Below are 26,231 nucleotides of genomic sequence, written 5' to 3' on the forward strand. Positions count from 1 at the left end.
AAATTATAATCATAAAGCGGAAATTCTGCGTAAATATAAACAACTCCGGGAGACCTTAAAATTTGAAGATTCGGAGGTCCGCATCTTTCAGGATTATTCCGCAGCCCTGACCGAACGCAGGAAGCAATTTTACCCGATTTGTTCTTCACTGGCAGAAAAGAAAATACGCTTCCTTTTTCTATATCCAGCCATTTTGCGAATACAACATCAGGGGCAGTGGCATGTTTTTGATGTAGCAGCGGAGGCAGCCCTCTATGTGAACACCCAGGTGCTCCCCCAATCGGACCTTACCTGACTGAGAGAGGGGTTCAGGAATGCACATGCCTCCTTCTGATTGTGGACTTGTGAATCTGAAGTACTGGCACCTCTTTGGCCCCCCGAGTGGGGGGAAATGACACTTTCACCAGCATACTTCATATTTGGGTCTATGGTTTGCATTGATATAAACTTACCTGTTCAGTTTTACTGTTTATGGGATAGTAGACTGTGGAGGGGCTATATCCTATTTGTTCTGGTTGTTTTCAGTATATTCTATGGTATAAGATAATATTCCTTTTGGGGGGCTCGGGGCCTGGAGTGGCATTAATTTGTGATCCTTCACACCTTTGGGACCGCTTTGGGGCGGACCTTTAGTTGTGACCACACACCATGCGACAGGGGGAAGGGAAGGGATGGGAGGGTGGGGAGGGCTGGGGTTTGAGGGGATGGAGTCCTATGCTATTGTGGATGTATGTGAGTATGTTTCGAATGTTAGAGAGAGCGGGTCTGGCTGTTGCGAGGAGAGTCCTGCCAGCCTTTCTGTTCATTGCATGGCGGGCACTCGGACAGGTCCTGAGTGCCACATGTCTACCCTGGGTGGGGCTGGGCACCTGGGGCAGTTTCTTGATAGACATGATACATTTTCTGCATTTATTTTCTCCTCTCATAAACTATAGCTAATAATCTGAAGATAGTATCATGGAACGTATCTGGCATCACTTCCCCCATTAAGAGAACGAAAATTTTAACACAGCTGAAACGTCAAAATGTTGATATAGCCTGCCTGCAGGAAACCCGCCTGACGGTTTCAGAACATCAGAAATTGAGGAGGTCCTGGGTAGCTGCAGTTTATGCAGCCTCCTCCACACAAAAGCGAGCGGGGGTAGCAATCTTAATCCGTAAGACACTACCACACACAGTACAAGTGGTTGACATTGACCCTCAGGGCAGATATATTCTGATACAGGTGACAATAGGAACATATTCCTTTTACCTTATGAATGTCTATGCACCTAATATTTATGATCATTCTTTCTTTGAGGGCATTACAGAATTGCTTCTGGAGCGAGTCACAGATCCAGTCTTCGTGGCGGGAGATTTTAATCAAGTCATGGACCCGAGTTGTGATCGCTCTCTGCCAGGAAGCAATTCCAGTCAGTCCCAAAGAAGAGGCCTACCCTATCTTTGTGCGACTCTAGATTTAGTCGATCCCTGGAGATTATTACATACCACAGAACAAGATTATACACATCGCTCCAGAGCCCACAACACACAATCTAGAATCGATTACATTCTTACCACGAGTAGGGCGTTCTTGAATGTAGATGCAGCAGTCATAGGGCCGGCGGTAATTTCTGACCATGCGATGATTTGGATTGATGTGAATGTAGGATTTGGCATGCGGGGCCCTGTACGCTGGCGCTTTCCTAGTTACCTATTCTCTGATGACCATTTCAGAACTTATTTAACATCTAAGTGGGATGATTTTCTGGACTTTAATGGTCAGCATTGTACGAACCCGACGTTGTTTTGGAGCACAGCTAAGGTGGTACTCAGAGGAGATTGTATAGCATATGTTATAGCGCGCAATCGCCGTCTGTCACGGGGCATTCTTCGGCTGGAAAAGGAATTAGCAACTGCCAAACGTCACTATACACAACACCCGACCCGAACTTCCAGGGAACACTTGATATCAGTGGAGACGACCCTTAATTCTTATATACACGAGCGCACGGTCAAAATGCTGTTGTATCAAAAATACCGCTATCATCGCTATGGCAACCGCGCGGGGAAGTTATTAGCACGGTTGACAACACAGGCTAGGGGTCCTCGTTATGTCATGGGTTTGAGGGATGATTTGGGACGTCAGCAGCATTCTTCTGCACAAATAGCACAGATTTTTCAATCTCACTTTCAGAAGATTTATGGTCGCCAGGACTCAGGAGATGAACCCCTTATTAGGGACTACCTAACAGATTCTGGTCTATTGTCGCTCTCTGAATCAGATGTAGAGTTCCTTAATGCAGCCATTACCCCAAAGGAATTACAAAAAGCAATCCAGCAACAAAGAAATTTCTCTGCCCCAGGGCCGGATGGCTTTACGGCTGAGTTTTATAAGCTTTTAGCGGTACAGCTGGGCCCCGTCCTACGGGACTATTACGCTCAAGCAATACAAGATGAACACTTTCCCATAGAAGCGAACGAGGCTCTAATCACTTTGATATTGAAACCTGGAAAAGAAAGCACTGCTCCCGAGTCCTATCGTCCAATCTCTCTTTTAAATGTGGATATTAAAATTCTTTCTAAAATATTGGCTGATAGATTGGCAACTCTACTCCCGAATATCATTGCCCCGACACAGGTGGGATTTGTAAAGGGAAGACAGGCGGTGCATAATGTTCGCAAGGCACTATTATCCTTAGCGTACACTCAACATCATCATACCCCGATGCTACTCCTAAGTTTGGACGCGGCGCAGGCTTTTGACCAAGTTAATTGGACATATCTCTTTGAGGTGCTGAGCTTCATGGGAATATCGGGTTGGTTCGCCACAGCGTTGCGCACGTTATATTCGGCACCACAGGCGAGACTCCTGGTTAATGACATTATCACGGATCCAATTTTCATTGAACGTGGTACCCGACAGGGATGTCCCTTATCCCCTCTCTTATTTTTGTTATACTTGGAACCCTTTCTGCGTACAGTGTCCTTAGACCCTGATATTGTGGGAGTGGATTTTGGAGCTCATTCGCTGAAGGTGTTAGCTTTTGCAGATGATTTATTATTTATGCTCACCAATCCTGTTCACTCTATTGAACATCTACTGCAGGCGCTAAATGAATTTAGATTTTATTCAGGCTTTACTTTGAACTACCAGAAATCTGTTGCTTTAGCTAGCCCGGTGACACTACAACAGACGTGGAGTGATCACTTTCCTTTTACCTGGGCAGCAACCTCGATTCGTTACCTGGGGGTTTGGATTCCGCGAGACCTTAAGACTCTTTATGATAGTAATATCTCCCCGCTGCTACATGACACTCTGCAACACTTACAAAACTGGTCCACCTTCCCCCTTTCCGTAGCAGGCCGGGTGGCCCTCTTTAATATGGTGCTCTTTCCCAGATGGCTGTATCGTTTTCAGGTCCTACCGCTGCTTTTATCATACACTCACAATGCACGTCTCATCAAGGGTCTCCAAAGATTTCTATGGGGGGGCAAACGACCCCGCATGCAATTTCTTAGGATGTGTTTGCCCAGGGACAGGGGGGGATATGGATTGTTAAATGTACGATGGTATGCTATGGCATGTCAGATGAGACACATTAATGACTGGTTTAGGGGGACATCTGATTTTTCTGCCACACCACTGGAGTTGTCTTTGTTGGCTCCGTACCATGTAAGTTACTTTTTGCATTTGGCGGACCCGAGGATACGTCCTTTGGTGTCATACTATCCGATATTTACGCCGGCACGGCAAACATGGAAATGGGTGTGTAAAACTGCTAAGTTGTCTTCTGGGGTCTCCTTGTACTTACCCATTCAGGGCAATGGAGCCTTTCAGCCTGGATTACAAAATACCTCCTTTCAGAGGTGGAGTATGCAGGGACTTCAATATCTTTTCCACCTGTTTGGGGAGGAGGGGATAATGGCACCTTTTGCGGAATTACGTCGGACTTTTGCTTTACAGCCCACTGATTTGTTTGCTTATTACCAGATCCGGCATTATGTACAGTCTCTACCGGAGGCCCACCTTACTGAGGATAATAGAGAGGCCCTTTCGGAACTCTACAGCCTTTCGGCGCAACAAAGGATTCCTCTTCGTTTTCACGTTGTGGGGGTACGGGATTGCCAACCTGGCCCTAACTTGGATATTTTAGCGACAACATGGGCAGAGGACTTGCAATGTACACTCACAGCCCACCAGTTACAACAGGTCTTGAAACATATTCAAAAGGTATCTCCTAACATCACCCACTGGGAACTGCAACTGAAAATTGTTTTGAGACTTTATATTCCGCCGGAACGTGCAGCCCGGATGGGGATCACACCGTCACACTCATGCCCGAAATGTGACCATGCTCATGCCTCTTTGGGTCATATGCTTTGGGCCTGTCCTAAAATTTTACAGTTTTGGAGGCACCTGGGACAATATATAACGCTGCTTTGGGGGAGGCGTTGGCTACCGCAACCGAGAGCATTATTTGGGTATTACAATATAACCACACCTAAACCCAAGGGTATGACGGCTTTCATTACCAGAGCACTCTTGATGGGGAAGAAAGCCATTCTCACCAACTGGCTGTCTAGCAATCCTCCGACTTATGCCCAATGGAGATCCTTGATGATAATCCACGCAACGCTAGAGCGGAGACTAGTAGGAGACTTGGATCGTGGTCCGGGTCGTAAATTTCGTCAGACCTGGGAATGTTTCTGGCAGGATCTCACCCCACATGCACGTAGTAGACTTTTGAATATTTAAGTCGGACTTGGACTCTCAGGTTTTTGATCCGGCACTGGACTCCGGGGATGGGGAGGGATGGGAGGGGGGGGGATAGTTGCATCATTGTTTACTGAACTATACTACTGATTGTGTTGAGTGTTTATTGTTGAAACAATAAAAAACATTTGAACATACAGAGAAGGGAAAGAAGAAAAAAATTGAGACCCAGTCAGACCCTCTAGCAACGGAGGGAGGGTGAGGCAGGGACCTGGTGGGGCCCAGGTGTAACCCCTAAAGCCGGCACCGTTCAGCCAGATACCCCTGTCTCACTGAAGAGAAAATCTCAACAGGAGAAATAGCATTGCCAGCTCACTGAAGAGAAACCTCAACACGAGAAACAGAATGGCAGTCTCACTGAAGAGAAACCTCAACAGGAGAAAATAAAGTTCCAGTCACAGCCAGAATTCAGGAGCTAGTTGAATAGCGACCTTTTCCTGCTGGGAGATAGAGAATACTGGATAAACAGGAGGAGTGCCAGCCAATAGGACCACCTGTTAATCAGTTTCTCTATCTCCACCTGCTGGTAGATGTGGGCTATCCCATTGGTCTCTGGATTCATCTGCTGCTGTTGCTAGGGAATTATTAACTAATTGGATCTCCTTTGTACCCAATGCTGTGAAAGTGAGGGATGATGTCAAGGTCTCTCAGCAGAGGTTCAGTTACAAGAAAACCTATGAAGTACTTCTTGGTCCTACTCAGAAAATATGTAGTCAGGTTCTACAGCTGTTCCACAAAGCATTGATTTATGGCATCTAGAAACAATACCTGCCTAGAGGGTTCTGATAAGTCACTTAACCAATTAGTACCAATACATTTCCTCATCCTTGTCAGAAGAGCTGTGGTATTCCCCTATCACACATGGAGAACAAAAGCTGTCTCACCTTCTCATTGCAAAACAATGTCCTTCTGCAAATATAACACCCAGTAACCATCTCATGCTATCTACACAAAATTAAACATTCATGATTTTTCTGCCTTTTTTAAAATCTTTCAAACACAGAATCAGACAATCTTTCGCCATCCTTTAAAGCTTAGTTTAAATCCTGCTTGCCCTCCAGAGGCATCTTCTGCTATCATCTTTATCTCAGAACTCAAGCACACCTTACCCAACCCCTGCAGGCTTGAGTTGCATTTCAGAGCCATTGCCAGCTCTCCAGCCCCTTGGTGATTGATCTGATTATTGCGAAGATCTAGATGCTGTAGAAAGTGATTGGAGCCAAGACCATCACAGAAGACAGAAAAACTATCCTCCCACATGCCCAGGTTGTTCCACTCAAGGATCAATCTGAGAGAAAAGGAAATAACAAAAATGAGAGCAAAAAAACATCATGGATCTCCCAGTTCCTCACACAGAAGAGGAACCCATTCCATGCCCCTGCATTTCTGTATGTTGCAACACTCATCACATGAACAAAAGATGATTCAAGCAGGAACTGGGGAATTCCTTGTTTACTTCTGAATGGAGCACAGGTATCACCATTTCATCCCCTCATTTACCTCTTTTAATTACTATTAACCCTGAAAGCACTTCCCTCCTTACAGTGTATGGATGATAAGCAATGACTGACAAATAATTGAGAAAACAAATTATTTATTTACCTTCTGATAGATTTGTTTTGTTGTAAAAGTTTTCCCAAATCCTCAGCACCTATTGCACGAATATTATTTCCCTGTAAAAAAAACATACCAGTGTCACAATCTTTTATCCTCACCAGAGCACTTCTCCCATCCAAGAATTTTCCCATAGGCCTCTGCTACCTCCCCCCCCCAACCACCTTGAGATCCCTCCACCAGATCACATCTCACACAAGCCTTTGTTATCCTACCACCTAGAGATTCCACTAGAGGTCTGCACGGGAACGGGGATCGCGGGGATCCCGCGGGTTCCCCCCCTGGCCCACGGGACTCCCACGGGGACGCCCCCTGGCCCACGGGACTCCCACGGGGATGCCCCCCTGACCAACGGGACTCCCACGGGGACGCCCCCTGGCCCACGGGACTCCCACGGGGATGAAAACAGCCTACCTAAATTCTGGCGATGCAGGCGTGCAGCTTACAAGTCCGGCGTCGCGGCGGGAAATAGCCATGCTGAGCAGTGAGCTCAGCACATACATAGCTGAAAGCCTTGCTTGCTGATTGGTCCGGCGGCCCCGCCCCGCCGGACCAATCAGCAAGCAAGGCTTTCATCTGTGTACGTGCTGAGCTCACTGCTCAGCATGGCTATTTCCCGCCGCGACGCCGGACTTGTAAGCTGCACGCCTGAAAAAGAAATCATCCTGACCGGGGTCGGTGTCATGCTCCGGAGCTTCTACAGCCTTCCTATCTCCCTCTCCCTTCTACCTGCTTCCGGCCACACCCCCTGCTCCGCGGCTCTCTTCGGCAACTCAGCAGCAGCGATCGACACAAGCTTCTGACGTCGGGGCCTACCCTCTGCGAGTCCCGCTTGTTTCAACTTCCTTTTTCCACAAAGACGGGACTCGTAGAGGGAAGGCCTCGATGTCGGCAGCTTGTCTTGATCACCGCTGCTGACGAGTTGCTGAAGAGAGCCGCGGAGCAGGGGGGTGTTGCCAGGTGCAGGTAGAAGGGAGAGGGCCAGATGCAGGACTCGTGGGTGAGGGAGGAGAAGAGAGAGAGAAAGAGAGAGGGGAGGGAAACAAAAGGAAATATTTCATACTGGGCTGGGCCGTAGTGGAGGGAGGGTGGAAAGATTCTGGCTACCGGGTGCAGTAACAAAGGAAAAGGGGGGAAAGCTGAAAATGGAGATAGTGACACAAAGAAGAGAAAGAGTAAGCAGGACCTACTGAATAAGGATAGAGATACAGAGGGGACATGAAGAGGAGGTGAAATAGAGACATAGAAGTAATGCTGAAAAAGTGGGGGGGGGGGAGATAAAGACATTGAAAGGGCAAATGGTGAACATGGGGTAAAGACAAGGACAGAGACAAATGAAGATTCTGAAAAAGTGATGAGATAGGGATATAGGTGAGATGGACACAAAGAAGGGTGATGCTGGAAAATAGGTGGAATGGTAATTCTGACAGACACAGAAGGGAAATGCTGGATCAAGGAGAGATGGGGCTCAGGCTGGATGGAATGAGGAGAAATGCCTTGTTGGCCCGGAACTTCCTCTCCTACGTCAGAATTGACGTCAGTGAGCGGAATGCTGGTCATCGCGACGCTTCTGCAGGGAAAGCTTGGGACGGCAGTGGCTTGGGGGTTGTTCCCCAATGGCAGTGGCAGCAAACCGAGTGGCTTGGAGGAGGGCACGGAGACAGAAAGAAGGGGGAACAGGGAGACAGAAAGAAAAAGTTGGGGGAGAGAATGAGGTCTGGAGGAGAGGAAACATACAGGAGGCTGAAAGAAAGGAAGAAAGATTGGATGCACAGTCAGAAAAAGAAAGTGCAACCAGAGACTCATGAAATCACCAAACAGCAAAGGTAGGAAAAATGATTTTATTTTCAATTTAGTGATCAAAATGTGTCTGTTTTGAGAATTTATATCTGCTGTCTATATTTTGCACTATGGCTCCCTTTTACTAAACCGCAATATCGTTTTTTAGCGCAGGAAGCCTATGAGCATTGAGAGCAGCGCGAGGCATTCAGCGTAACTCCCTGTGCTAAAACCTACTATTGTGGTTTAGTAAAAAGGGAGGGGGTGTATTTGTCTATTTTTGTATTTTGTTACCGAGGTGACATTGCATAGAGTCATCTGCCGTGACCTCTTTGAAAAAACCCGGAATATGAATAATTAACATTTTCTCTGCCTTTCATTGTTCTTTGTGTTTTTTTAAAATTTTATTGTTGGTAGATCATTTTGACTTAGTCTTTATAAAGTAGCTCACAAGCCCATAAAGTGTGGGCACCCCTGCTCTTACTCTGGGGCACCAGACCTCCCTCATGGCACACACACGGCAAATGGAAGAAAGAGGAGAATTTTTGGTCGTAGGGAGGAAGGTACAGAATGTGATAGGGAAGAAAAAGATGAGAGTGAGAAATGTGGCAAGGGAACAATGGGACAGATTGAAAGGGATGCAAGAGGGAGGAATATTGGACAGTGGTGAAGGGAATGGAGGGAGAGATGTGGCATAGTGTTGGAGAGGGGTGATAGAAGGAGAAATGTTGGGCATGGGGCTGGTGGGCAGGCATGAAAGATGAGAAAGAGATAAATGCTAGACCATGGTAGGGGAAATCAATGGACAGCAACAGAAGAATTTAGAGAAGACGGGAAAGCGGAAAAAAGAAACTGGGACCAACTTTATGGAAAAATAAGTCTCCAGACAACGAAGGTAAAAAATGGAATTTATTGACTAAAATATGTTAGCTTTGGGAAATGTATATGGCAGATGTCTTTGTTTTGTGTTCAAAAGAAAAGGAAATGCATTTCTGGTTTTATTTCTACAGTGTTGAAGTACTTGTTGACCCTTGCTGTGACTGGTGGGGATCCCCAAGCACCGCCAGCAGAGGACCTCCTCTAGAGATGGCCAGAACTCCCCTCCACCAAACGCAGCAGTCGATGGCAGCATCCATGAGCCACTGAGGTGCCAGCATCTGTGACTCAGGGACGCTACTGCTGCCTGCTAAGCTTGGCAAAAGGGACCCCCGGCCAACTGCAAAGGAAGTCCTCAGCTGACAGTTTGTGGGTTCTCATCAGCTGAGTATTTATATTTTATATTTACATTAGAGGTTCTGGTAGAAACCCATTTACAAAGTATGTATTCTTCCCAATTAATATTTCCAAATTAATAAAGTCTCTTTGCTTATTTGTAAATGGGTCTCTACCAGAGCCTTTAATTCAGTAGCATAATTAAATAAAATAACTATTTCTGAAGTTTATAGGGAAGGATGGTGACGGAGGGGATTTCTCGCGGGGACGGGTGGGGACGGAGGGATTCCTCACGGGGACGGGTGGAATTTTGGCGGGGACGGGTGGGGACGGGTGGGATTTCTGTCCCCGCGCAACTCTCTAGATTCCACCTTATTCCCTCATCAGATCCCAAGAAGCAGCTCCTCTATACAGGGTGGGCCAAAAGTGCAAACATGCAGTATTTGTTCATCGTATCTTTTTTATTTTACAGGCGTCACGAATAACATTTGTGTGAAGTTGATGTATCAGTTACTTTGTTTCACTTTTACTCGATTATTATTCAGCACTGTAGTGTACTACACCTACTCAATACCTTGAAAATAAAAAGAAATAATGAATACTGTATACCTACTGTATTTCTGCTTAACATTACCATTCTCACCCCACCAAGGGATTCTCCTACAATCCCTCAGAAACCTTCCCTGCAAATAATTCTCCTTTGCATCTCTTATCACCTATCCACAAGGCAATCTCCTGGTTTTATTTGCATATTTTCAGCTGATTAATTATACAGTTAAATTCTAATTGACAAGAACCCAATAAGAGCCCTCCTTTCTGAGTTTAAGAGTCTTTCAAATGGACAAGTTTGAAAACAAATTATTTGTATCTATCCATGACACTGAAATAAACACCCTTGCTCCCTCACTGCAAGTCTCAAGGAAAAGTTCTTATAATAATCTCCTAAAAACTGTACCCATAAACTCCCACTGGCCTTCCCCTCTTTCTCTCCCCCCTTCTACACATAAGTTCATGTAATCCTTTTTCTTCTTCTCTACCCACTATTTTAAGTTCTTGTAAACCGTGTCGAGCTCCATTCTCATGGAGATGATGCGGTATATAAACTTAAGGTTTAGATTAGATTAGATTAGAAGTGATTCCTCAGTGTTCTCTCCTTCCAGGGTCTTTCTTCCTTAACTTGTACCATTCCCCACATCACGCAGTCTGACATGTTTATATTTCCTATGCTCACCTTCAAATCAAGACATTTTATCACAGTATTGGCACAAAGTCCTTGCAACAGCAGCTTTACTCCTGAAAAGGTAACAAGCAAAAACATGTCAACTTAAAAAGATAATTATTTGAACAAACCCAGCACTTTAGGCTGGCTGGCACTTACCAACTCATTTTGTGTTTGCTACATTATGTCTGATTCCCACCTTCTAACACTCTAATAAGTTATTTTTTAAAAACTTTCATTCAATTCAATCCATGTCTAACACAATCCAACAATGTCATATAAAACTGAATTTACTTTTTTCTTACCCTGTCCATGCTCCTCCCTGCTTAAAGATTACAGATCCAATGAATTTGACATTGTATCTTCTTCTCCCCAATACATCCCATTATATCCTCTTCAATGATTTTGACCAAGTTTTCTTGAAAAGCTGGACTCTATTGCATATTTACTGTTTATATAAAATGACAGTGCTGGAAAACCTGAATCTGATTCTTCCATAAACCTTCCCCACAGAAGACAGTTTAAGCTTCCAACGTGCAGCCAGGGCTACACTTGCTGCTCTTTCTTCCTCGATCCCAATCTCCTTATTCAAAAACTTGAAGCACATCTCTTCAAATTCTCTCACTTGCATGCTGGCTCACATACACACACACTAAACCCTGCTCTTGCTGAGAATTCCATTCTATGTCACTCACCCAACTTAGTACTAGGAGGGGAGTTGAAGTATTATACCGCCATGTTTTCTCTCTGATGTATAAAGCATACACATCAGTCTCAGGCATAATAAAAGAGAGGACATTTTTTCTTCTCTTTGCTCCTACCCCATTCTCCCTCATCGTCTGTAGTACCTGAAGACTGGAGGGTGGCCAATGTTACGCCGATTTTTAAAAAAGGGCTCCAGGGGAGATCCGGGAAATTACAGAACGGTAAGGAAAAATTATGTTCTTACCTGTTAATTTTCTTTCCTCTAGACGCAGCAGATGAATCCAGAGACTAGTGGGATAGCACCCATCTACCAGCAGGCGGAGATAGAGAACTGATTAACAGGTGGACCTACTGTTTGGTACTCTCCCTGTATCCTCAGTATTGCTCCTTGCCCAAGCAGTCGTAACCAGAAATAGGGTAACGGGTAAAAAACTCCTTTCCCAGAAGAACTTGCAAAAGGCAACAATAGAACAAACAACCACCAACTATAACAAAACCAAAGAATACAGAAAACCGAAACCGAGACCCAATATCCAGAAAGGGTGGGGCTCTGGATTCATCTGCTGCGTCTAGAGGAAAGAAAATTAACAGGTAAGAACATAATTTTTCCTTCCTCAGCAACAGTAGCAGATGAATCCAGAGACTAGTGGGATGTAGCAAAGCAATCCTCAATCAGGGTGGGAAGCGAACGCTGCCTCTGCAATAACCGATGCATCAAAGGCAGCTTCCGCATGCACTGCAACATCCAACCGGTAATGCCTAGAAAAGTATTCTTAGAAGACCAAGTAGCCGCCCGACAAATCTCCTCCAAAGAAAAACCTCGGGACTCAGCCCAAAAGGTAGCCATCGCCCTAGTGGAATGAGCATGCAGCTTGTCAGGCAACCGCCTACCAGGAGTCAAGTAAGTAGAAGCAATGGTTTCCTTGACCCAGCGAGCAATGGAAGCTTTAGACGTAGCCATACCCTTGTTGTGGCCCGCGAACAACACAAAGAGGTGATCCGAATGGCGAAAGTCATTAGTAAGCCCGAGATAATGGAGAAATATCCTACGTACATCCAGTAACCGCAACGAAGAGAACTTCTCCCCCCAATCCTCTTTCCGGAAGGCTGGAAGGAAGAGAGACTGGTTAACATAAAAGGCTGAGACCACTTTAGGAAGAAACGAGGGGACTGTCCTCACTGAAACCCCCGAATCGGAAATACGCAAAAAGGGATCTCTACAAGACAACGCCTGCAACTCAGACACCTGCCTCGCCGAAGCCATTGCGACAAGAAAAAACGCTTTCAACGTCACATCCTTCAGAGTTGCCTTTGACAAAGGCTCAAAGGGAGGCTTTTGCAACCCCCCAAGGACTACTTTAAGACTCCACTCTGGACATATCTTCTTAATAGGAGGGCAAATATGTTGCACCCCTTTAAGAAACCGAACCACATCAGGTTGTGATGCAAGGGAAGAACGAGCCACGCGACCTCTGTAACAAGCTATACAAGCCACTTGAACCTTAAGAGAATTATAGGCCAACCCCTTGGCAACCCCATCTTGAAGAAAGGAAAGGATGGAAGAGAGATAAGCCTTGAAGGGCGATAGACCCTGAGCCGAACACCAGGAATCAAAAACCCTCCAGACTCTAGCATACGAGGCAGAAGTAGACCTCTTCTTGGCCTGAAGAAGAGTGGAAATAACCGACTCCGAATATCCCTTATGCCTCAGCCATGACCTTTCAAGAGCCAGGCCATAAGACCAAAGTGGGACGGATTTTCCATGCATATTGGGTCCTGAGTAAGTCCGGAGTCACAGGGAACGCCAACTGATCGCCCTTCGACAGACGCATCAGGTCCGCATACCAAGGTCGACGTGGCCAATCCGGAGCCACCAGAATCACCATGCCCGGAAAGCGAGCGATGCAATGTAACACCTGACCTATCATCAAGGAGGGAACACATACAGGAGACAACCCGCCACGGTAGAGCCAACGCGTCTACCCTCTCGGATGCCAAGAAGCAGCTGCGCGCGGGGGAGAAGCAGGCCCGACTCCCACAGCACGGGAAACTACCGGCGCATCAGGCGCGATCTGCACGTCTTCTCCTACAACATCCGTGCAACCAGCTGAACAGAGGCCCAATGGTGTTCGCCGCTTCCCACAGCAGGAACACCTCTTAAACGCCTCTGCCGCTATTACAACTGCCGAGCACAAAAGAAACCCCGCGGCACAACAACCCCCGCAACCAACGGCAAACCCAAGAAAACCAGCACAGGCAACAGAAATAAAATCACTCTCACCCAAGTCCACCTTTTGCTAAGGCTCGTAGTTGCAGTCTTGGACTGTAGCAAAGCACCGTCCAGCAGCAGCACACTGGTCTTTTTTTTTTTTTTTTTAAATTGTAAGCCTAGATGCAGGGAAAGGAGAAAACACAGAAGACCAGCAAGAAACCTCAATCCACCGGAGAGGAGGGTGGAGCAGTGACCTGGGGGGGCCCCAGGTGTGACCCCCAAAGTTGGCACCGCACAGCCAATCACCCCAATCTAACTGAAGAGAAAAATTCTCAACAGTAGAGAAAACCTAAAACCAGCCAGAATCCAGGAGCTCGTGGAACAGCGACCATCACCTGCTGGGAGACAGAGAATACTGAGGATACAGGGAGAGTACCAACCAATTGGTCCATCTGTTAATCAGTTCTCTATCTCTGCCTGCTGGTAGATGGGTGCTATCCCACTAGTCTCTGGATTAATCTGCTGCTGAGGCACTTCAGTGCCGGGCAAAATGGTAGAAACAATTATAAAAAATAAAATTGTGGAATACGTAAAGGGAAAATTATGTCCTTACCTGATAATTTTCTTTCCTTTAGTCACAGCAGATAAATCCAGAGACTAGTGGGATTACATCTATCAACCAGCAGGTGGAGATAGAGAGCACTTGATTTATCCTCGGGTATATCTTGAATGCAGCCTCCTGGCCAATCAGTATAGGTCTTCTCAAAGCAGTTGAATTAAAACACAAAGTAAAGCACATAAAAGGCATGAGACATATGAAAAATAAGACATGCAACTTCATTCGCTCACAAGTGCTACCCGCACCATTGATGCTTCAAAATCAAGAATGCAATTTCAGCCGAAAGCATGCTGAAACCGCACCTGAGAGTGACAAAACCCCACAACAGGGTGGGGCTCTGGATTCATCTGCTGTGACTAAAGAAAAGAAAATTATCATGTAAGGACATAATTTTGCCTTCCTTGTCATCAACAGTAGATGAATCCAGAGACTAGTGGGATGTATCAAAGCAGTCCAAACATAGAGAAGGAAATAAACAAGTAAATGGGAAATCCCTCGCCCCCAAATCCTGCCCTGCAGCACACGTCCAAGGAGATACTACATTCCAGAGAGTATATGACTCATAATCATACAAAGGCTAAACTCCCTAGCACATGTGAGCAAGAGCCATCCTCACCTGAGAGCACCATGCTGCGGAAACCACAGCTACATTGCCCTTCCACGAATAGAATGAGTGCAAAGCAGCCTCCAATCATGACTGCCAGGCCCCCAAATAACTTCCTGTGAAATGGAACCATCACGCCTGGCAATGGTCCTTAGCTGATGTCAAAACCCAGGAGCACCACCGCAGACTAGAACTTCTTTCCCTCGCAAGGGTCTAGGGCAGGGGTGCCCACACTTTTTTGACTTGCGAGCTACTTTTAAAATGACCAAGTCAAAATGATCTACCAACAATAAAATTTTTAAAAACACAAAGCACACTGTACGCAGAGAAAATGTTAATTATCATTTGAATTTGGGGTTTTTTTCAGAGGTCAAGGAAGATGACTTTAAAATATGCAATGTCAGTAACAACTATACAAAAATAGACAAATAAACCCCCTCCCCTTTTACTAAACCGCGATAGCGGTTTTTAGCACAGGGAGCTACGTTGAATGCCCTGTGCTGCTCTCGATGCTGATAGGCTCCCTGCGCTAAAAACAGATTGCGGTTTAGTAAAAGGGGGCCATAGTGCAAAATATAGACAGCAAATATAAAGTCTCAAAACGGACACATTTTGATCACTAAATTGAAAATAAAATCATTTTTCCTATCTTTTTGTCTGGTGATTTCATGAGTCTGGTTCTACTTCCTTCTTCTGTAAAGCCAATATTTCTTTGTTTCTGCCTTTCTTTCTCTCTCCCCCTGCCCCCTCTTTCTTTCTGCCTTTCTTTCTCTCTCCCCCAAGCCATCGTGCCGATTTCTCCACTTCCCCAATTCTTTCCCTACCCCCACCCCCAAGCCACCATGCCAATTTCTCCCTGCTGCTTCCCCGAGCCAGGCCTGGCGCGTACAAGTGCCGGGCTCATAAGAATTAACCTCCGATGTCAATTCTAAGATCGGGGAGGAAGTTCCAGCCCAGCTAGGCAGCGATAGGCTGGCCCAGAATTGGCATTGGCGGTGAAGTATTGTGAGTCCGGCGCTTGTACGCGCCAGGCCTGGCTTGGGGAAGCAGCAGGGAGAAAAAGATTGCAAAGGCAATGTGATCGACTCGCGTTACCTTTGCGATCAACTGGTCGATCACGATCAACCATTTGGGCACTCCTGGTCAAGGGCATCAATCCTGGAAACAGGACAAGACTCCTCCTCTAAGTGAAGCCCCCTGCAGCACAAATCCTTAGGGCTCCCACAGGAGGCAAACTGCTGACCAAAGTCAAGAAGAATACCAGAGGAGAGGCAAGACACCAAAACTGTACCTGTGCCCCAAAGTGACAAGTGCCATTCCTAGAGCCCCAACGACAACCTCAGACACTGAAACAGCAGTGGCCGTGCGCGACTACGGCTGAAGCAGCCTTGGATGCCCTACACAGCCAAGGAGTAACAAACTCCATCTGCCGGTGCCTCTCCGAAGAGAATAGCGACTTCTGTAGCCCCGTGCCCACAGAACGAGTAAGCTTATGGGACTTATGTGTCCAGGTTCTTCAGGTGGGGGGGAAGGGACTTGAGAGCCCTGGTGTCACCCCCAAAAATGGCACTGTACAGCCCCCATCCCAAAGCTCAACCGAGACCAAAGCCGCAGGCCCATCTCTCCTCTGAGGACAAAGCCGCAGGCCCAAAGCCCCAGGAACATTTCTCTCTACTGAGGCCTAAGCCACAGGAATAGTTCTCTCTACTGAGACCTAAGCTACAGGAACAGTTCTCGCTACTGAGGCCTAAGCCAAGTACTCACATGCTCTAGCACTACCGGACGGCAAAGGGAGAAGTGCTAGTGTTGCAGTGCACAAGAAACTGTGCCGGCACCAATGGTCAGGCTTTTCTTAGTATGGGAAAGGATCCTCCCACCATATCAGCTTCTTCTCTCCACCAGCTGGGAGGGTGGGCAAGGGACTTGGGTGGGCCCAGGTGTTGCTCCTAAAGTTGGCTCAGTCTGGCCAACATCCCTAGGCTCTACTGAAGACACAGCAACAGGAACAAACAGCCTTCCGTCCTCAGGAGCACAGCTATTGTGTGCATGCCTGTGCAAGTCTTGAAGCCCAAGTGCATACTGGCACTGTTTTTCTGTACCTTTTGTGATATGCAGCCTATGCCTGCTAGGAGTGTCCCTAGAGCAGTGCACAGATCTAAACCAGGCTCTACTCAAATACCCACATTTAAACCTTATCCTTAGCCTATAGATTACTTTCCTTCTTTGTCCAGTAGAGGGAGCAGGGTTCCCATCCTCCTCAGAATCCCAGGATGATTACCCGGAAATCATTTCCACCTGAGGGTTTGGGGCGGAGTTGCAGGCTGCTTTCCCTAAGAACTAAACTGTTAGAGAGACAGAAGAGAAGGAACAGCCAGAGGACAGGCCACAGCGCTCAGGGCTGAGAGCTCTGGATAACAGTCAACCTCCAGAATCTATGGAGCTTGCAGAGGCTGGTGAGGAAGTGCCTCTTAGTATGCTGGAGGAGTCTCAGGATATGGAGCTTGACCCTGAGACAAATGCTGAGTTGCCAAATGAGGTCCTACCAATGGAAGTGTGCTGTATTAAAAGCAAGTAACTGATTCTGCATGTGTGAGTACCTGAAGGCTGGCTTATCCAAATTGCTGACAAATGTTTGATAACCCTGCGATAGCTGAAGAGTGGAGAAGCTCTTAAGTGAACTGTGAAAGGACTTATTTTGTTTATGGTTTTTTCTTGAAGCTTACTGTTTTCCCTGGTGGGGGAAGAAGGACTGTTTCAGTCACAGGCAGTGGGGTTTGCCCTGTGTTCATTGTGGTGGGATAGTGGGCCTAGTTACTGGCAATTTAAAACCACATGGAGCACACTGTCTGACCAGCACGTTGCTGCTGAAGAAGTCGGTGTGGCTGCACTGACTTAGGCTGAATTGGTACAGCCCTGGAGTTTATTGTTTTAGTTTTGGAGTTTTTCTTTCTTTTGTTACTTACCCTTTTGGACTGTGAAGTGAATGTGGACTCAACTCTGCTGGGGAAGATTTTGCTGTATGTTTTTGGATACCTTTATTTGAGTCACCCACAGAGACTATTATCTTATATAAGATTTGGCAATAGTGACTTTGAGCCTATGTTCTTGAACAGAATCATCCTGACAAGTTTTCTGTTATTTTTGAAGAATAAAGTTCCTGTTTTCGCTGAAGAAGTGCTTACCTGGTTGGGTGGCGTTTCTTGCTCTAAACGCTATATTATTTTTCTCCTTGTGCTGCCCGCAGCGGCTCACAAGAGTTTTCTTCTACCGGTGACCCAAGACACCTTGCTGTAGCTTACCAGTTACACTTTAGATCAGTGGTTCCCAACTCTGTCCTGGAGGACTACCAGCCTGCTGGGTTTTCGGGATAGCCCTAATGAATATGCATGAGAAAGATTTGCATATAAGAGAGAGGTGACAGGCATGCAAGTCTGTTCCATGCATATTCATTAGGGCTATCCTGAAAACCTGACTGGCTGGTGATCCTCCAGGCAGGGTTGGGAACCACAGCTTTAAGTTTCAATAATTTTTATTGATGTTAGCCAAGAAATACAACCAGAAATAGAAAAGCACAACTGTTAACATCCATTTGTTAACATAATACTAAACCATATCCTCCACCCTACTGACCCAACCCAACAACAACAAAACCACCCCACAGCTTGAAATATACTGTATTTTTCGCTCCATAAGACGCACCCCAGATTTAGAGAAGAAAAACAAGAAAAAAACATTCTGAACCAAAATGTATACTAATATATATCCGACACCTTTAAATTCCATCCCAACCCCCCGGCACTTTTAAATTCCATCCCAGCCGCCCAGCACGCTTGTGCGCCGCTGGCCCCCAACATGCCAATAAACAGCAGGCAGCTGTCCAGCGAAGCACCAGCGACCGGCATAATTAGGAAGTGTTGCGGACCCAGATAATAGCACGCTTGTGCGCCGCAGGCCCCAACAAGTAGCAGGCAGCCGTCCACCGACCTCCACAATTTAAAGGTACCGCCCTGGGGGGGGGTATATTTGCTTCATAATACGCACCCTTATTTCCACCCACTTTTTTGGGGGGAAACAGTGCATCTTATGGAGCAAAAAATATAGTAAGCATTTCAAACGTTGATTTCACTCGAAAGATTTGGTCAAGCGCAGAAAAACAGGTGCAGATGTGTGCTTGCACTTTCTATTTTGCTGGGATTCACACACATTTGTTTCTATCAAAGGCTGCATGGGTTTCCTTCTGGTTTAATATTTTTACTGCTCAAAAAGAGGATAAATAAATTCTAATAAATAAATAAAACAGATGACAAATCCAGCAGTTGTATCCAGCAGAGAAATTCTGAAGAAATCCTCTCTTGAAAACTTTCATTGCTACTCCTGAGCTAGCAGTTAGGTTTTTGACATGAAGGGTAGCATTCAGTGGCATTCAACACGGTAAATCACAGGCTATTATTAAACAAGTTATCTGAACTACGAATCATAGGACAAGTCCTACAATTGTTTCAATGATTCCTTACAGAGACTATACAGAGTTCTGAAAGATGCATCCTACTCAGACCATTGAACCCTGCCATGTCGAGTACCACAAAGATAAGAACATAAGAATAGCCTTACTGGGTCAGGCCAATGGTCCATCAAGCAGTAGCCCGTTCTCATGGTGTCCAATCCAGGTCACAAGTACTTGGCCAAAACCATAGGAGTAGCAATATTCAATGCTACCGATCCAGGGCAAGCAGCGGCTTCCCCAATGTCTTTCTCAATAACAGACTATGGACTTTTCCTCCAGGAACTTGTCCAAACCTTTCTTAAAACCAGCAACGCTATCCGCTCTTACCACAACCTCTGGCAATGCGTTCCAGAGCTTAACTATTCTCTGAATGAAAAAAAAATTTCCTCAAGTTTATTATTAAGTTCCAAGTTTATTAGGTATTTCTATTCCGCCTATCAAGATTATCTAAGTGGTTTTTACAATCAGGTATTCAAGCATTTTCCCTATCTGTCCCAGTGGGCTCACAATCTATCTAACGTACCTGGGGTTTTAAAAGTATTTCCCTGTAACTTCGAGTGTCCCTTAATCTCTATAATTTTTGACGGAATGAAAAATCGATCCTCTTGTACCTGCTCTATACTCCACTCACAATTTTGTAGACTTCAATCATATCTCCCCTCAGCCGTCTCTTTTCCGATTTAAAGAGTCCTAACCATTTTAGTTTTTCCTCATAAGAGAGGAGTTCCATCCCCTTTACCATCTTGGTCGTTCTTCTTTGAACCTTTTCTAGCGCCACTATATCTTTCTTGAGTTAAGGAGACCAGAATTGAATGAATACTCCAGATGAGGTCACACCATGGAGCAATACAGAGGCATTATGTAATGTAATTTGTAATGTAATTTATTTCTTATATACCGCTACATCCGTTAGGTTCTAAGCGGTTTACAGAAAATATACATTAAGATTAGAAATAGGAAAGGTACTTGAAAAATTCCCTTACTGTCCCGAAGGCTCACAATCTAACTAAAGTACCTGGAGGGTAATAGAGAAGTGAAAAGTAGAGTTAGAGGAAAAATAAAAATAAAATAAACATTTTAACAAGATTTTAGTTTCCAGAAAAAGGGCTTCTTCAGGGAAGAGACTTGGCCGACAGTCCCAGGATGTCTATGTCTCCTCCCCTGCGATGTTCTCCCATCCATGCATTCCCTCCCAGACACACTGCCCGTGCCCCAGCCGCTCCAAGGAGGCTGCCCCAGATGAGGCCCACGATGAATGCAGGATTCTCTCCTCTGCGGGAAAGCCGCCCGGAGCCGACAGTCGATCTTCATAGCGGATTGCAGGGGGGGAAGAGTTCACACTCTTGGTAGGATCGGGTCTGTGTTCTCTCGGTGGTTGTGGCTGGTCTCGTTGCTGCTTAGGTGTAAAAGCAGTTGATCTCCACTGCTGCTGATATTTAAAAGCAGGCAGATTGATCTCTCCAATGGACTGCAGGGGGAGGAGTTCACAATCCTGGCAGGATCGGGTCTGTGGGCTCTTGGTGGTTGCGGTAGGTCTCGCTGCTGCTTGTATGTAAAAGCAGTTGTTTTTCTACTGCTGCTGATATTTAAAGCAGGTAGATTGATCTCTTAAACGGGATATAAGGGGAGGAGCTCTCGATAGTGGCGGCTGGTCTTGGTGCTGTTTAGGTGTAAAAGCAGTTGATCTCCCAATGCTGCTGATATTTAAAAGCAGGCAGATTGATCTCTCCAACGAATTGTATGGTGAAGAGCACACACACCTGGCAGGATTGGGACAAAGGCTCTCGATAGTGGCGGCTGGTCTTGGTGCTGCTTAGGTGTAAAAGCAGTTGATCTCTTACTTCTGATGATATTTATATTTATAACATTCTTAGTCTTGTTAACCATCCCTTTTTTAATAATTCCTAGCATCCTGTTTGCTTTTTTGGCCGCCGCCACTCATAAACATAAGAACATAAGAATTGCCGCTGCTGGGTTAGACCAGTGGTCTATCGTGGCTAGCAGTCCGCTCACGCAGCAGCCCTCTGGAAAAAGACCAGTGCCCTAACTGAGACTAGCCCTACCTGCGTATGTTCTGGTTCAGCAGGAACTTATCTAACTTTGTCTTGAATCCCTGGAGGGTGTTTTCCCCTATGACAGACTCCGGAAGAGCGTTCCAGTTTTCTACCACTCTCTGGGTGAAGAAGAACTTCCTTAGGTTTGTACAGAATATATCCCCTTTCAACTTTAGAGAGTGCCCTCTCGTTCTCCTTGATTTTAAATGGATACAAAATCAAAACTTATTGGAATATGTTTATAAATAAGATGACAGCAAATACAAGTTACAAAAGCATGGTTAGCAAGATCTTACACAATCGCTTGCACTTTCACCCTTACAACTGGTGCAGAAGTTGCAACCTTCAGACAATGCAACCTGACAAAATGGCCATTTGTTCCTCAAGTAGCCCTCGATATCACCAGACATTACTGTTTGATTTTTTTCTTTGGGGGCATGTGAAAGACAGAGTGTACATACCTCCACTATCCACAACTATGGATGATCTGCAGGAACGCATCACTGAAGCTATAAATGTGGTCACGCCACATATGCTTCAGAGAATCTGGTCTGAGCTCGATTATCGCATCAATGTTTGCCCAAGTAACAGGTGGGGCGCACATCGAGTGTATGTAATTAACACATACCATCTGAAACTTTATGAGTTGATGAAACTGTAGCTGCAAAGGTGAAAGAATATTCCAATAAATTTTGGGCGGAAGGTTTCATTGTATTGTCTACGATGATACCCAGATCCTTTTCTTGGGTGCTAATCCCCAAGGTGGACCCTACCGCTACTATATAACATTTTTCATGACCACCCTAAACACAATTGTACTAAAGCCTGGAGAATAGCTACTCTCATATGAAGATGACATTCTCCTTGCAGATGACATTCTCCTGTAAACTCAAACCCAACTAACCTCATTATTGAATTATTCCAGACCTTAATCAGAGTACAAAACTGAGCAACAAAACACCATCTTAAACCAAACGCCAAAAAAACTAAACTAGACTAGAATGGCACCCTCTATTCACACTGACAAAAGGAATCCACTTCAACATTCAGAAATCCTCCAGAGTCTTGGGAGTCATCCAGTACAGCTCATTAACATTTGAAAATCATAACTACCTAGTACAAAAGTGCTTTGACACACTACAACTGAGAAAGGTTAGACCTTATTTTTCCCACCAACACTATAGAATATTGGTGCAGTCATAGAAATATGTTAGCAGATAAAGGTGAAATGGCCCATCCAGTCTGCCCATCCGCAGTAACCATTATCTTTTCCTGTCTCTAAGAGATCCCATATGCCTATCCCAGGCTTTCTTTAATTCAGACAGTCTCTGTCTCCGCCACCTATACCGGGAAAATGGTCCATGTATCTACCACCCTTTCTGTAAAAAAAAGTTATTTCCTTAGATTACTCTTGAGCCTATCGCCTCTTAAATTAGACTATTGTTTTAATTTAATTCATTTTCTATCCCGTTCCTCCCCCCCCCTAAGAGCTCAGAATGGATTACAGGTTAACATATATAATATACAGATAACAGGTTACAATTTGCCATAGCTACAGTACAAGTTTTCATCCTAGCTTGACACATATGTTGTTATCCATCTGGGAATGAATGACCTGGCCAACAACTCCACACTTGCAGCACAGAAAGCTTTTCGGGAGCTTGGTGAGGGCTTGAAACCTTTTGTAAAGACTTTAGCTTTTTCTGAAATACTGCCTGCACATGGAAAGAGAGAGCAAGGAGTGAAAAACACAGAGGACTTTAATAGATGGCTCAAAGCCTGGTGTCATCAAGAAGGCTTCAGGTACATAGGAGGATGGGGAAATACATGGAAGGACAAGAAGCTATATTGCACTGATATTACTGCATATTACTACAGCAAGAAAAAGAAACCTTGCGGAGAAATTTAGACAATATGTTTCTAAGCATTTAAACTAGAAGGTGGGGGTGATGTATGTATGAAGGACAATTATAGAGACCACCCCCAGCAAAAGAAAAGATGTGATAGTAGTAAAGATTGCAACATAAACAATATCAGCAACTCATTTCTTAACATTGCAACGGAAAGTGAAACGAAACAAAAATCTATACGAAAAAGGAGATTAACGCTGAAAAATAGCTGGAAAGCAATGACCACAAATGCTCGCAATCTAAGCAACAAAGTTCATGATCTGCAAGCCCTGATGTTAGAGGCAGATCTAGAAATTTTCGTTATCGCAGAAACGTAGTTCAGTGAATCACATGGATGGGATGCAAATATACCGGGATATAATCTTTTTAGGAAGGACAGAGATGGTCAAAAAGGTGGAGGAGTAGCTCTCTATGTAAAGATCAATATCCAAGCGACCAAAATGCAAGGGACCTGGAGAGAAAAAAGCGATATGGATCGCTCTGAAAAGAGAAGATGGAACTTCTATCTACGTGGGTGTAGTGTACAGAACTCCGACTCAATCACAGCAAATTGATAAGGCTTGATTGTTGATATCCAAAAGTTTGGAAGGAAAGAGGAGGTGCTGCTGTTGGGAGATTTCAACCTGCTGGATGCGGACTGGAATGTTCCATCTGCGGAATCGGAAATAAGTAGGGAGATTGTGGATGCCTTTCAAGAGGCTCTGCTCAGACAAATGGTGATGGAACACACGAAGGAAAAGCGATATTGGATCTGGTCCTCACAAATGGAGAGAGTATCTCTAATGTTCGAGTGGGTGCTCACCTGGGAAGTAGCGATCATCAAACGGTTTGGTTTGATATAACGCTAAAGTGGAGAGCGGCCGCACGATACTTAAAGTCTTAGATTTCATACGTAAGGACTTTATAAAATGGGAGAGTACCTGAAGAAAGAGCTGTTAGGATGGGAAGACATAAGAGAAGTGGTCTAAGCTTAAAGGAGCAATAAAAATGGCTACGGTCCTTTATGTGAAGAAAATCAATAAAAACAAGAGAAAAAGAAAGCCGATATGGTTCTCCAAACTAGTGGCGGAGAAAATAAGGCGAAAGAGTTGGCGTTCGTGAAATTAAAAAAAAAACAAAGAAGAGGAGTGTTGAAAGCACTACAGGGTGAAACTGAAAGAAGCCAAGAGAGAGATAAGTCTGGCGAAACCACAGGTGGAAGAACAAATGGCTAAAAATGTAAAAAAGGGAGACAAAAATTTTTCAGATATATTAGTGAAAGGAGGAAGATGAAAAATGGAACTGCTAAACTAAAAGATGCTGGGAACCGATATGTGGAGAGTGATGAGGAAAAAGCAAATGTTCTAAACAAATACTACTGTTCTGTGTTCACAGAAGAAAATCCTGGAGAAGGACCGAGATTGTCTGGCAAAGATACACGAGAAAATGGAGTAGATTCTGCGCCGTTCACGGAGGAGAGTGTTTATGAGCAACTTGAAAAATGAAGGTGGACAAAGCGATGGGACCAGACGGGTACCATCCCAGGATACTAAGGGAGCTCAGAGAGGTTCTGGCGAGTCCTATTAAAGATTTGTTCAACAAATCTCTGGAGACGGGAGTAGTTCCTGGGGATTGGAGGAGAGCGGATGTGGTCCCTATTCATAAAAGTGGTCACAGGGATGAAGCAGGAAACTACAGGCCGGTGAGCCTCATTTCGGTTGTTGGAAAAATAATGGAAGTATTGCTGAAAGAAAGGATAGTGTACTTCCTTGAATCTAATAGATTACAGGATCCGAGGCAACATGGCTTTACAAAAGGTAAAACGTGGCAAACGAACATGATTGAATTTTTTGATTGAGTGACCAGAAAGCTGGATCGAGGACATATGCTAGATGTACCGTAATTTACTTAGATTTCAGCAAAGCCTTTGATACAGTTCCTCATAGGAGGCTGTTGAACAAACTTGAAGGGCTGAAGTTAGGACTCAAAGTGGTGAACTGGGTTAGAAACTGGCTGTCAGCCAGACGCCAGAGGGTGGTGGTTAATGGAAGTTGCTCAGAGGAAGGAAAGGTGAGTAGTGGAGTTCCTCAGGGTTCGGTGCTGGGGCCAATCCTGTTCAGTATGTTTGTGTGTGACATTGCTGAAGGGTTAGAAGAAAAAGTTTGCCTTTTGTGGATGATACCAAGATTTGTAACATAGTAGACACCAAGGAGAGAGTGGAAAGCATGAAAAAGGATCTGCAAAAGTTAGAGGAATGGTCTAATGCCTGGCAACTAAAATTCAATGCAAAAAAATGCAGAGTAATGCATTTGGGGATTAATAATCGGAAGGAACCGTATATGCTGGGAGGTGAGAAGCTGATATGCACAGACAGGGAGAGGAACCTTGGGCTGATAGTATCCGAAGATCTAAAGGCGAAAAAAAAAGTGTGACAAGGCAGTGACTGCTGCAAGAAGGATGCTGGGCTGTATAAAGAAAGACGTAGCTAGTAGTAGGAAGGTGTTGATGCCCCTGTGCAGGACATTGGTAAGGCTCCACTTGGAGTATTGTGTTCAGTTTTGGAGAAGGATGTAAGAACACTTGAAGCAGTCCAGAGGAGGGCGACGAAAATGATAGGAGGCTTGCACCAGAAGACATATGAGGAGAGACTGGAAGCCCTGAATATGTATACCCTAGAGAAAAGGAGAGACAGGGGAGATATGATTCAGACGTTCAAATAATTGAAGGGTATTAACGTAGAAAAAAATCTTTTCCAGAGAAAGGAAAATGGTAAAACCAGAGGACATAATTTGAGGTTGAGGGGTGGTAGATTCAAGAGCAATGTTAGGAAGTTCTACTTTATGGAGAGGGTGGTGGATGCCTGGAATGCGCTCCCGAGAGAGGTGGTGGAGAGGAAAACGATGACTGAGTTCAAAGAAGCGTGGGATGAACACAAAGGATCTAGAATCAGAAAATAATATTAAATATTGAACTAAAGCCAGCACTGGGCAGACTTGCATGGTCTGTGTCTGTATATGGCTGTTTGGGAGAGGATGGGCATGGGAGGGCTTCAATGGCTGGGAGG

The 26,231-nt window shown here is 45.1% G+C and overlaps 1 protein-coding gene across 2 annotated transcripts in view; it reads right to left on the bottom strand.

Annotated features, from left to right (window-relative positions):
- The window catches only part of LRRC45 (leucine rich repeat containing 45), a 231,711-nt gene that overhangs the window by 202,399 nt on the left and 3,081 nt on the right, over positions 1-26,231 (bottom strand). For both annotated transcript variants that reach the window (XM_033961545.1, XM_033961547.1), the window contains exons 2-4: positions 10,593-10,654; positions 6,359-6,429; positions 5,866-6,044 (exon numbers count right to left, since the gene is read on the bottom strand). In XM_033961545.1, coding sequence (XP_033817436.1) covers positions 5,866-6,044; positions 6,359-6,429; positions 10,593-10,654 — 312 coding nt within the window. The remainder of the gene's footprint in view (positions 1-5,865; positions 6,045-6,358; positions 6,430-10,592; positions 10,655-26,231) is intronic.

The sequence above is a fragment of the Geotrypetes seraphini genome, chromosome 10 (genome assembly GCF_902459505.1).
Source record: "Geotrypetes seraphini chromosome 10, aGeoSer1.1, whole genome shotgun sequence".
Classification (NCBI taxonomy): Eukaryota; Metazoa; Chordata; class Amphibia; order Gymnophiona; family Dermophiidae; genus Geotrypetes; species Geotrypetes seraphini.